Source organism: Pogoniulus pusillus, chromosome 30, assembly GCF_015220805.1.
Source record: "Pogoniulus pusillus isolate bPogPus1 chromosome 30, bPogPus1.pri, whole genome shotgun sequence".
Lineage (NCBI taxonomy): Eukaryota > Metazoa > Chordata > Aves > Piciformes > Lybiidae > Pogoniulus > Pogoniulus pusillus.
Window position 1 is genome coordinate 12,310,539 of NC_087293.1, and position 13,356 is coordinate 12,323,894.

The window sequence follows — 13,356 nt, forward strand, 5'->3', positions numbered from 1 at the left end:
CCAGCCCTAGCCAGTCAACCAGACCATGGCACTAAGTGCCCCAGCCAGGCTTGGCTTCAACACCTCCAGGCACAGCGACTCCACCACCTCCCTGGGCAGCCCATTCCAATGCCAATCACTCTCTCTGCCAACAACTTCCTCCTAACATCCAGCCTATACCTCCCCCAGCACAAATTGAAGGACATGGAAATGCTGGAGTAGGTGCAGAGGATGGTCATGGTCAGAGGGTTGGAGCATCTCCCCTCTGGGGACAGGCTGTGAGAGTTGGGGGTGTTCAGCCTGGAGAAGAGAGGGCTCCAGGGACACCTTAGAGCAGCCTTCCAGTACCTGAAGGGGACCCATAAGAAGGCTGGGGAGGGACTTCTAGCAAGGGCTTGTAGTGATTGGACCAGGGGCAGTGGATTTGAGCTGGAAAGGGGAGATTGAGACTGGAGATTGGGAAGAAATTGTTTCCAGTGAGGGTGGGGAGACACTGGCACAGGTTTCCCAGGGAGGTTCTGGCTGCTCCCTCCCTGAAAGTGTTCAAGGCCAGGTTGGATGAGGCCTTGAGTGACTTGTTCTAGTGGGAGGTGTCCCTGCTCATGGCAGTGGGGTTGGAACTAGATGATCTTGAAGGTCTCTTCCAACCCAAGCCATTCTATGAATCTATGGGGAAAGAAACCCACAGACAACAGTGGAAAATATGCCTGGCAAGAAGGATTCTCTTTGAAGACTCTTCAAGGCTTTTAGCCCAAGTTTATTTCCTCCAGATGATCTGTAGAAGCCATTAAATCACCTACCTGGCAACTTCCAGCCTCATTTTGAGCTCAGTTTGCTTCTGTTGGAAGAAAACTCTTCTCCTCCCCATTGCATGCAAAGCTTGACCTGTGGGGTAGGTTTTTGCATCTCTGCACAGGGCTAATGGTTTCATTTGTTAGGAGGTGAGTGAAAAGTGAAGGTCCATCAGGGATCTGGCAGGAGAAGGAGGTTAAGGACAAATAGCTCCAAACTGGAAGGAGGAGGAGTGAAATCTGTGGTGCCTTCTGGGCTGTGAGGATTTGTGTGGCTTTGTCCCTAACCAGAGCTGGCATTCCCACGCAGAGGAATTTATTTCCCTGCTAGTAGCAAGTCTCTTTGTTCCTGAGCAAGGAAATTGATGGTTTGCTCAGTTTGGGAGTTGTTAGGTGGTCTTAATTATCCTGTGCTATGGCAACTGAGTGTGTGTGTGTGTGCCTCAGAGGAGGGGATCTGGGACTTGGCTGGTGTTCTGCTGGGTGGAATTACAGTTTCTATATGGTTTAAGAGGCCTCTAACTGAACATTGTGTGTTGGACTACTTGGAATTGATCATCACAAAGGTCTCTTCCAACCTCAACAGTTCTGTGGTTCTATGTTTAAGAGCCAGCTCTGTTGCTGGTACCCAGGGTGGGTTTCCTTGTGTTACCTGAGACAAATACAACAAGAGGAGATAGAGACTGGAGATTAGGAAGGAATTCTTCACAGTGAGGCTGGAGAGACCCTGGAAGAGGTTGCCCAGGGAGTTTGTGGATGCTCCTTCCTGGAAGCCAGGTTGGATGTGGGCTTGAGCAACTTGGTCTAGTGGGAGATGTGCCTGCCTTCACCATGTGCTGAAGTTCTGTCCTGTCCTTGCAGGAGCTGCAGGCACTGGGAAATGATCCTGCAGGATTCTGGCAAAGTTCTTCACCATGAGAGTGGTGAGAGCCTGGAATGGGTTGCCCAGGGAGGTGGTTGAGGCCCCATGGCTGGAGGTGTTTGAGGCCAGGCTGGCTGAGGCTGTGTGCAGCCTGCTCTAGGGTAGGGTGTCCCTGGGCATGGCAGGGGGGTTGGAACTGGCTGCTCCTTGTGGTCCCTTCCAACCCTGCCTGATTCTGTCCTTCTGTGTCACTGCTTATGTGTTTGTCACTACTCCCTGTTCACACACAGCACGTTTGGTTAGGGTTTGGAACCAGCCTGATACTTTTCCTTGTTCCAATTTGCTGGTTTGCCTGCTGGAAAGAGCCTACCTCAGCATTTTGGAGCAGGTTCAGGTCTGCTGGAAGGAGATTCAGCTTCCTTTCAACCAGGGCCATTGTGAAGACTTAGAGCAGGGTTAAAGGTGCCTATTTTTAGCTCTGCTGTCTTAACCCAGCCCCTTCTGTTTGTTTTAATAAGGTTGCTGTTGACTCCTCTTTAAGAGAACAGTTGAATCAGATGCTAATAAAGTCCCAGTGAGATAAGGCTCTCCAAGGTTAGTTTGTGGAGTTCCTCATTAATGTTTTTATTGATGATTCCAGGCTCTGGGTTCATTGATGTTCTCCTGAGGATCAAGATAGGACATTATGGATGCAGAGGTGACCTTTAGACAGCAAGGAGCAGGCAGGCAGCCAGCACTTACCCCTCTGTTTGGTTGGCACTGTGGCTTGAGCTGCCATCCTTGTGGGTGACCTTTCAAGGTCTCTTCCAGCCTCTAACATTCTGTGGTTCTGTGGTGAGCATTGGCTGAGCTGGCCTGGGCAAGCCTGGTGAGCGTGGGCAGAGCCACCCTGGTGATGGGGCAGTGCTCCTGCTTGGGTAGCACAATCAGCAAGGCAGGCAAATGGCAGCAGCAGTGCAAAGGGCAGCACTTCTTTAGTAAAACTCTCTGCAGCTCCCTTAAAGGAGGTTGGAGTGAGGTGAGGGTGAAAGGAGGTTGGAGTGAGGTGAGGGTTGGTCTCTTCTCTCTGCTAACCAATGATAGGATGAGAGGAAATGGCCTGAAATTGTGCCAGGGGAGGGTTAGGTTGGTGATGAGGAAAAGTTTCTTTGCTGCAAGAGTGCTCAGGGATTGGCAGAGGCTGCCCAGGGAGGTGCTGGAGTCCCCATCCCTGGAGAGATTGAAGAAATGTGTGCCCATGGCACCTGGGGACATGATTTAATGGCCATGGGTGGTGTGTTGATGGTTGGACTGGATAATCCTACGAGGCTGCAATTATATCAATCCTGGAACAGGTTGCCCAGGGAGGTGGTGAAAGCCTCATCCCTGGAGGTGTTCAAGTCCAGGCTGGATGAGGCTGTGGCCAGGCTCATCTAGTGTGAGGTGTTTCTGCCCATGGCAGGGGGGTTGGAACTGGCTGATCCTTGTGTTCCCTTCCAACCCTGACTGATTCTATGACTCTCCAAGTAGGAATGGCTCAGTCCCTTGTGTGTGTGCAGACTTTGTCAGCCGAGTTGCTTGGTTCATTAAGGTTGGAAAAGACCTTTAAGATCATCAAGTCCAACCTCCTACCCAGCACCTCCATGACCACTAAACTGCTTCATCCACTCATTTTTTTTGAACCCATCCAGGGATGGTGACTCCACCACCTCCTTGGACAGCCTGTTCCAATGCCTCCCTACCTGTGCCTGCTCGCTGGCATCCAGTCAAGTCTCCATGGTCTTCTTTATCCCTCCTTGAGAGGCATTTTGGTTTGGCATTTGGAGTTAATGCAATTAATGGCATCAGGCAAACTTAGGGACAGGATTGTCCATCAAAAGATAATGGGAAGAAGAATAGCCTAGGTCCTGGGAAAGCAGAGGTTTGGAGCTGGGTGGTGGCTCACACTCCCCTCCATCCATTATCGATCTCCTCCATTTCTTTGGCGTTACCAGCAGGAAGATAAAAAAGCCTTTTAAAACCTCTTCTTTAACAAGCAATGATCTGGTTGTGGCAAAGAATTCTCTTGGATGGAAGAAGAAAGCTTGAAAGCAGAAGCTGTCAGCATCTTTATTCCATCACTAATTGCTGGTTCCTTTTAGCTGTTACTTAACGCTATCATTTCTTTAATTCCTGCTTTCTGTTCTGGGGCCTCTTTTGCCGTCTGGAGCTGAACTGTTCTTATTGTGCTTTACGTCAGTCCTCCTTGAACTCCTTCAAACTCCTGTCACTTAGTCAGTGCTGTGCCTGTCACTTAGTTTTGCTATTTTCTGAGAGCTCCCAGTTCCTGGCTAATAATTTTTCACTCAGTGGAAGAGCAGCGGTAAAAGAGATTTCCTCGTCGCTGCAAGGGGAGGTGCAGAGCTTGTGGATGCAACAGGAGGTTGAAGGAGCAGTGGTTCAGAGGGTGGCAGGTTGGAAGGGACCCTGAGGATCAACTGGTCCAGCTTTTCTAGGGGGTAGTATCATAAAGTCATAGAATGGCAGGGGTTGGGAGGGATCTCTGGAAATCATCGAGCCCAACTCCCCTGCCAAAGTAGGATCACCTAAGGCAGGCCACACAGGAATGCATCTAGAAGGGTCATAGAATCACCCAGGTTGGAAAAGAGCTCCAAGCTCATCCAGTCCAACCTAGCACCCAGCCCTGTCCAATCAACCAGACCATGGCACTAAATGCCTCAGCCAGGCTTGGCTTCAACACCTCCAGGGATGGTGACTCCACCACCTCCCTGGGCAGCCCATTCCAATGCCAATCACTCTCTCTGTAAAGAACTTCCTCCTAACATCCAGCCTAGACCTCCCCCTGCACAACTTGAGACTGTGGTCTTGAAAGGATCTTGAAAGTCTCCAAAGAAGGGGACTCCACAGCCTCTCTGGACAGCCTGTTCCAGGGCTCTGTCACCCTCACAGCAAAGAATTTTCTCTTTCTGGTTAGATGGAACCTCCTGGGTCGCACTTTGCTCCTTGTCCTATGTCAGGACATCACTGGAAAGAGCCTGGCCCCTTCTTGCCCTCCATCCCTCAGATATTCCTAAACATTCCTAAGGTCCCACTGCAGCCTTCTCCTCTCCAGAATATGCAGTCCCAAGTCTCTCAGCCTCTCCTCACAAGGCAGATAGAATGAGCTGTCAAGCTGAAGCTTTACACTGCACAGCACAGGAGAATCCACCACTTCCCCTGGGAGATGATTCCAGTGTCCCAGCTGTTGTCATGGGGAAGCATTCTCTTCTGGACTCCCATGGGAATCCCCCCCAGCATTAACCATCACCTCTTGTCATTTCCATGGGAGTCTACATCCTTCTGATGGTCATTAGGGAGAACATGAGGCTCTAATTGGATTTGCACCAGTGCAGCCTCAGCAGGTTTGCTGCCCACACCAAGCTGTGTGGTGCAGCAGCCAGGCTGGAGGGCAGGGATCCAGCCAGAGGGACCTGGGCAGGCTGCAGAGGTGGGCACAAGCCAAACTCAGGAGCTTCAACAAGACCAAGGGCAAGGTCCTGCAGCTGGGTTGAGGCAATGCCAAGCACAAATGCAGGCTGGGCAGGGAGTGGCTGGAGAGCAGCCCTGAGGAGAGGGATCTGGGGGTGCTGGTGGAGGAGAAGCTCAACAGGAGCCAGCAGTGTGCACTTGCAGCCCAGAAAGCCAAGCAGAGCCTGGGCTGCAGCAGCAGAAGTGTAGCCAGCAGGGCCAGGGAGGTGATTCTCCTCCTCTGCTCTGCTCTGCTGAGACCCCACCTGGAGTGCTGCATCCAGTTCTGGAGCCCCTGGGACAAGAGGGCTCTGTAGATGCTGGAGTGTGTCCAGAGCAGGGCCAGGAGGATGCTGAGAGGGCTGCAGCAGCTTTGCTGTGAGCACAGACTGAAAGAGTTGGGGCTGTGCAGGCTGGAGCAGAGGAGGCTCCCAGGTGACCTTCTTGTGACCTTCCAGGATCTGAAGGGGGCTACAAGAAAGCTGGGGAGGGACTTTTTAGGCTGTGAGGGAGTGGCAGGACTGGGAGGAATGGAGCAAAGCTGGAGGTGAGGAGAGTCAGATTGGACATAAGGAGGAAGTTGTTGAACATGAGAGTGGTGAGAGGCTGGAATGGGTTGCCCAGGGAGGTGGTTGAGGCGCCATGGCTGGAGGTGTTTGAGGCCAGGCTGGCTGAGGCTGTGTGCAGCCTGCTCTGGGGTAGGGTGTCCCTGGGCATGGCAGTGGGGTTGGAACTGGCTGCTCCTTGTGATCCCTTCCAACCCTGACTGCTTCTGTGATTCGCTGAAATTGAGAGTGGAAGGATTTCAGGTGTGCTGTAGCTGGGGCTATGGATGGCACTTTCAGATGGGCAAGAGGAGGGAGGAGCAGCCTGTTTGCAGCTGGGCTGTGGAAGAGCTAATGTTGAGAAACAGCAGCATGGATTTGTTTCAGCTGGAAGAGACTTTTAAGATCATTGAGACCACCATGACCACCGAACCATGTCCTAAAGGGTCATGTCTACACACTGCTTGAACACCTCCAGGGATGGGGACTCCACCACCTCCCTGGGCAGCCTGTGCCAGTCCCTGAGCGCTCTTGCAGCAAAGAGGTTTGTCCTGATAACCTAACCCTGGCTCTGGGCTGGGAGTGCACAGTGCCAACTTTTCACCCACCAGCACCCACAAGTCCTTCTCCAGAGGGCTGTTCTCCAGCCCTTTATCTCCAGCCTGGATGGATACCAAGCATAGCCCTTATCCAGGTCTTGATCTTTGGCCTTGCTGAACCTCATGAAATTCACACAGACTCACTTCTGTAACCTTTTATTGTTAGATCAATCACCTATGGAAGGTTCTAACCTCTGTTTAGTTGTCATTAGATGTTTCTCAGAAAAATGCAGCTTAAAGAAGAGGTGGAAGTGTTCAAGGGCAAGTTGGATGAGGCCTTGAGCAACCTGGTCTAGTAGAAAGAGCCCCTGCCCATGGCAGGAGGCTTGGAACTAGATCATCATTTGCCATTGGAATAGGCTGCTCAGGGAGGTTGTGGAGTCACTGTCCCTGAAGGTGTTCAAGAGGAGACTGGCTGAGGCACTTAGTGCCATGGTCTGGTTGATTGGACAGGGCTGGGTGCTAGGTTGGACTGGATGAGCTTGGAGGTCTCTTCCAACCTGCTTGATTCTATGATTCTGTGATTCATCTTTGAGGTCACTTCCAACTCAGACCATTCCAGGAATCTCTTTGATGAGAATCAGGCAGCATAACCCAGGCAGCATAACCCAGTCAGCACAATCCAGGCAGTACAACCCTTCTCTTGTCCCTTCTTCTTTGGTCTCCTGAACCTTTTCTCTGTGATAATTGCATTACAAAGTTTGGAAAACAGCTAGGCAGGGTCAAAATGCTCTGGGTGGCTTTGTTGAAGGTTTGTGTGGGTCTGTTGAAGGTTTGTGTTGTTTCAGCACTCCTCCTGCAGTTGCCTTTCTAGGGTTTTGTGTGTTGTTTGTGGGTTGGTTTTGGTCAACAGCCAGTAACTGGGAGCAGGCCAAGGATTTGTCTTTGACTGCATTCATTGCATCACTCTTTAGTCTCTTAATTACACCACTGCCATCTCCTCTGCTTGGTTGTCCAAAGGAGAGTTCGCTCAGCTCAGCATTGTGTGTGCTCAGTGCCGCTGCTGTTTCCATCCTGTGTGGGACAGAAGAGTTAATGAGTTGGGTGCAGGTCCAGAAACTGGCAGCTTTTGTCCTCCAGACAGGGCTGGTGCCACGCTGACTGCTCCAGGAGGAGAAAGCAAGAAGAGGTGGTGGGATCATTGTCCCTGGAGGTGTTCAAGAAGAGCATGGATGAGGCATTTAGTGCCATGGTCTGGTTGACTGGATAGGGCTGGGTGCTAGGTTGGACTGGGTGAGCTTGGAGGTCTCTTCCAACCTGCTTGATGCTATGATTCTAAGAGGTGTGCTCTGCAGAGTCTGGGGGTTGTCCAGCTCTGGGTGGGCTTCACATGATCACAGGATGTTAGGGGTTAGAAGGGACCTCTGTATCAGGATTAGTGTGGCCAGCAGGAGCAGGGAAGTTCTTTTGCCCCTGCACTCAGCCTGCATCTCGAGTACTCTGTCCAGTTCTGGGCCACTCAATTTAAGAAAGATGTTAAGATGCTGGAATGTGTGTGCAGTTCTGGAGCCCTGTGTGCAGTTCTGGAGCCCTGTGTGCAGTTCTGGAGCCCTCAACACAAGAAGGACATGGAACTGTTAGAGTGAGTCCAAAGGAGGGCCACAAGGATGCTCAGAGGGCTGCAGCAGCTCTGCTCTGAGCACAGGCTAAGAGAGTTGGGGCTCTGCAACCTGGAGAAGAGAAGGCTTGGAGGAGACCTTGGAGTGGCCTTCCAGTATCTGAAGGGTGCTCCAGGAGGGCTGAGGAGGGACTATTGACAAGGTCTTGTAATGACAGAAGAAGAAGGAATGAGTTTAAAGTGGCAGAGGGGAGATTGAAAGTGGATGTTAGGAAGAAGTTGTTTGCAGTGAGGGTGGTGAGACACTGGCACAGGTTGCCCCAGGGAGGTTGTGGTGCACAGAATCACCCAATGTGATCAAAGATTGGGTGCTTCTGTGCTCCACAACCTCCCTGGAGATGTTCAGGACCAGGTTGGATGAGGTCTTAAGTGACCTGTTCTAGTGGGAGGTGTCCCTGCCTATTGTGAGGGGGGTTGGAACTGAATGATCTTGGAGGTCCCTTCCAACCTAAAGTGTTCTATGATTCTATGAACATGTCCAGAGAAGGGCAGCAAGGCTGGGGAGAGGCCTGGAGCACAGCCCTGTGAGGAGAGGCTGAGGGAGCTGGGGGTGTGCAGCCTGCAGAAGAGGAGGCTCAGGGCAGAGCTCATTGCTGTCTGCAGCTGCCTGAAGGGAGGCTGCAGCCAGGTGGGGTTGGTCTCTTCTGCCAGGCAATCAGCAACAGAACAAGGGGACAGAGTCTCAAGTTGTGCCAGGGGAGGTCTGGGCTGGATGTTAGGAGGAAGTTCCTGGCAGAGAGAGTGATTGGCATTGGAATGGGCTGCCCAGGGAGGTGGTGGAGTCACCATGCCTGGAGGTGTTTTAAGAGCTCTGTGGCAGTGGTGGGATTGTGAGCTCTGGGTGAGTAGCTGGACTTGAGCATCTCAAAAGTCTCATGCAACCTTAACAGTTCTATAGGTTTGTGGCTTGCTTGGAGCTTCATCTTCTCCAGGCTAAGCAGCCCCAGGTCTTTCAACCTTTCCTCCTCATAGAGATGCTCCAATCCCCATTTCTTAGTTGAGCACACACTGAGGTGCTGGTTTTAAGCTACACTTCAGTGGTCCTGATGGCCAGAGCGTGGATTTGGTTTCAGGAAGTCCACAGGAATCCTAAATAAGGAGAGACCTCACCTGCTGGACTAAACTGACAGCACCTTGACTGGCAGCTCCAAGGGGCTGGCAGATAACCCAGACAATGAACTGTCACAAGGTAGACTGGATGGGTTGCAGGAACCAGCTCAGATGCCCCTAAAGGTGGTGCTTCCACGAGCTGGAGCTTGTAAAGATGCATTAAAATGCCTCTGATGGAAAACACTCCCAAGCAGGCTTGCAGAGGTCAGGCCTTAAATTACTTGCAGAAGACCTCTCAAGCTCCTGATGTCATTTATTTGGCTCTAAAACCTATTAGAGGTAACATGAACCAGTAATTGTCAAATCAGAATGCAGAAGAGGTTGCTTTTTTATTGATCAGAAGTAGATAAACCTGTGGCAGGCCCCCAAAGCAATGAACTCTCTCTGTTTTTTACTGTGAGAAGAGAAATGAAGTCAGATCCCTGAAGAGGGATGGGATGTTTGGGTGTGTTTGGGGAGCATCTCCTAATGTTCTCAGCAGGTAGAGATTGGAATATGCTTTTAATGGACCTCTGGGAGGTGAGTGAGGTTTATGATCCTCTCCCATTCAGCTGCTGACTACTTATTGCTGCTAAACCTTGGTCACTAGGGACAGATCTGCAGACCTACCCTGCCTGTGATCTTCCCTGGGTGGGTTTGTGTCCTTCACAAGTTTCTGCAGCAATCATCTCTTTTTCTCTTCTTTTTTTCCCCCCCTTCTTTCCAGGATTTTTGCTTTTCAAAGATTATTGCATGAATGAGATTGATGAGGCTGTTCCTCAGCTGAAGTTCTATGAAGAGGTAAGTGGCTGCTGGTGGAGGTAAGGGGCTGTGGGAGGAAGTGGGGCTGAGGATGAAGGACAGGTGAGCAAGGCTGTGTGTTGTTGTGAGCCATTTCAGGTTCATGGAGGAAGCTTTCCACAGTGAGGGTGGTGAAATGCTGGAACTGGTTGCCCTGAGGTGTAGTTGAGGCCCCATCCCTGGACACATTCAAGGTCAAACTTGATGAGGCACTGAGCAACCTGATCTAGTTGGGGATGTCCCTGCTGACTGCATGGGAGTAGGAGAAGGTAACCTTTGAGGGTCCCTTCCAACCTGCTGCATTCTGAATGATATTGTGGCATTCTGTGTATGGATTATTCCTGGTAGAGAACATTTCACACAGTGGTGACTGATTCTGTGCTCCACAACCTCCCTGGGGCAACCTGTGCCAGTGTCTCACCTCCCTCACTGCAAACAACTTCTTCCTGACAGCCAGTTTCAATCTCCCCTCTGCCACTTTAAACCCATTCCTCCTCCTCCTGGCATTCCAAGACCTTGTCAATAGTCCCTCCCCAGCCCTCCTGTAGCCCCCTTCAGATACTGGAAGGCCACTCCAAGATCTCCTCCAAGCCTTCTCTTCTCCAGGCTGCAGAGCCCCAGCTCTCTTATCCTGTGCTCATAGCAGAGCTGCTGCAGCCCTCTGAGCATCTTTTTGGCTTCCTCTAGACTGGCTCCAACAGTTCCATGCCCTTCTTGTGTTGAGGGCTCCAGAACTCTACACAGTTCTCCAGGTCACCCACTCCAACCATCAACCCAACACCACTATGGCCACTAAACCATGTCCCAAAGTGCCATGCCCACAGGTTTCTTGAACACCTCCAGGGATGAGGACTCCTCCACCTCCCTGGGCAGCCTGTGCCAATGCCTGACCACTCTTGCAGCAAACCAATTCTTTCCAGTCTCCAACCTAACCCTCCCCTGGCACAATTTCAGTCCATTTCCTCTTGTTCTATCACCTGATACTAGGGAGAACAGACCAACCCCATCTGGCTCCAACCTCCTTTCCAGGAGGTGTAGAGTGCAACGAGATCCCTCCTCAGCCTCCTCTTCTGACTGAACAACCCCCAACTCCCACAGCCATTCCATGCACTTAGAATGCAGGAATTCCTCTAGCAGGATGGCTTGGACTGGATGATCTTTAGAGGTCCCTTCCAGGCCCCACCACACTGTGATGCTGTGAAATGAGGAGAACCTTCCTCCCTTCCACCTCTTCCTAGAGTGAAGCTGTTGCTGTCGTAAGCAGCACGTTGCAACAGATTGTTTAGCAAGATATTTTTAGCTGCCTCTTTTCTCTCTTGAAAAAATTTGGAGGTTGTATTTTTAGCTCATTAGCCAAGTGGTGCCTAAAAAGAATTGAAATGCTTCGTCACACACCTCCTGCAAACCCCCACCAGAGTGACTGTGAGAGGTTGGTGGCGGTTTAGTTTCTGTGACATCCCAGGTTCAGAGCTTCCTTTCAGTGTTTAACATCTCTTGATTGCCTTTACTGCATTCATGAGATGCAGAAACAGCTGAGGAAAGTGCTACATGGAAATAAAAAAGGAAGAAAAACCACCAATCCATCTCTGGATGCAGAAGGGCTCCACACTCCAGGGATTTCATGGTGCTGCAGCTCGAGTCACGATCCAGCGTTTACTGCCTGAGTGATTCATCCTCAGTGCTTCCAGCAGAGGAAAAAAAGGGGAGGGGAAAGAAAAAGAGAAAGGGGGGAAAGAAAAAGAGAAGGGGGAAAATATAGGAAGAAAAGAGGAGTATGGGGGGAGTAAAAAATGCTTCTGGGTGGTTAGAAGTTGATGCATTCTGATTGCAGCTTCTGCGAAGAGACTTTTGTCAGACGCTTTGCTTAAGGTGAGCTGAAGTTTAGCAGGGAGAGCAGTGGAATGTGTGGTGGCATGGTCCAGGATCTGCAGGTCAGGAGCTCTCCTGTGGGAGCTGCTGCTGGCAGAGATGTTTATAGCTGGTGACAGTCTGGGCTCTGCCTCTCGTTGAGTTGTTGTGGTGTGGGGCAGGGATGTTCTGTTTGATAAACGTGGGAGATGTGAGGCTGAGAGGAGACCTCGCTGCTCTCGGCAGCTTCCTGACCAGGAGGCTGCACTCAGGTGTGGGTTGGTTTCTTCTCCCTAATATCAGGTGATAGAATGAGAGGAAATGGCCTGAAGTTGTCCCACAGGAGGGTTAGGTTGGAGATGAGGAAAACTTTCTTTGCTGCAGGAGTGGTTAGGGATTGGAACAGGCTGCCTAGGGAGGGAGGTGGAGGAGTTCACAGCACTGGAGGTGTGCAAGGAATGTGTGGCTGTGGCACTTGGGGACGTGGCTTAGTGGCTGTGATGGTGTTGGGTCAGTGGTTGGACTGGATGACCTTAGAGGGTTTTCCCAATCCAAACAATTCAGTGATTCTCTGAGAATTCATTCCCTGTGGATGTCAGAGCTGTGGTCAGTGTGAGCCCACTGGAGACGTCTCAGCACCGGTGTGATGAGTGGTGTTGGGTAGCATGGACAGGAGGATGTTCTCCTGGCATGAGAGGACAACCCTAAGGTTTTCAGGTTGAGCCACCCCAGGTTGGTTTAGATTGGAAGGGACCTCAAAGCTCAGCCAGCTCCAACCCCCACCAGAGGCAGGGACACCTCATACTAGAGCAGGTCGCTCAAGGCCTCATCCAGCCTGGTCCTGAACACCATCAGGGAGGTTGTGGAGCACAGAAGCACCCAGTGTGATCTTTGATCACATTGGGTGCTTCTGTGCTCCACAGCCTCCCTGGGCAACCTGTGCCAGTGTCTCACCACCCTCACTCTAAACAACTTCAAAGATCACATTGGGTGCTTCTGTGCTCCACAACCTCCCTGGGCAACTTGTGCCAGTCTCTCACCACCCTCACCATAACAAAACCTTTCCTAACATCTAGTTTGAATCTCCCCTCTGCCACTTTAAACCCATTCCTCCTCGTCCTGTCATTCTAAGACCTTCTCCCTCCCCAGCCTTCCTGTAGGTTCCCTTCAGATACTTGAAAGCCACTCCAAGGTCTCCTCAAAGCCTCCTCCAGGCTGCAGAACCCCAACTCTTGTAGCTTTCCCTCATAGCAGAGCTCCTGCAGCCCTCTGAGCATCCTTGTGGCCCTCCTTTGGACACTCTCCAACAGTTCCATGTCCTTCTTGGATTGAGGGGCCCAAACCTGCCCCCAGGAGTCAAGCATTGAGTCTTATTTGCTTTGGGTGTTGGGAGTGAGGTGGTGTAAACCCACCCATCTGGAAGGGCAGGAGTAAGACAGACACCGCAGTCTGCGTCAGGCTCCTTCCTGTACTGCTAATTACTCTGCAGCATTGCATTAATTAAAAAGTGCTTCTTTGGCAAAGATGTTTTGGATCATTTTAATTATAAATGGGTACCAAGGGGGAAGCAGTCACAGATGGCACAGGGTGGTGGAACTGTTCCCTTATCGTCGTCTGCAGACAAGAGGACTCCAGCTAGAGTTAAAAACCCCCAGTTCAGTGGTGGGGTTCCTCCTCCTGAGAGGGATTTGTGATGGAGAGAGCTGTTTGGGAGCTGTGCAGGTCAGCTCAGCCTGTT

At 51.3% G+C, this 13,356-nt stretch overlaps 1 protein-coding gene across 2 annotated transcripts in view; it reads left to right on the forward strand.

Annotated features, from left to right (window-relative positions):
- The window catches only part of GRK3 (G protein-coupled receptor kinase 3), a 101,427-nt gene that overhangs the window by 45,218 nt on the left and 42,853 nt on the right, over positions 1 to 13,356 (forward strand). For both annotated transcript variants that reach the window (XM_064168898.1, XM_064168899.1), the window contains exon 3: positions 9,697 to 9,770. In XM_064168898.1, coding sequence (XP_064024968.1) covers positions 9,697 to 9,770 — 74 coding nt within the window. The remainder of the gene's footprint in view (positions 1 to 9,696; positions 9,771 to 13,356) is intronic.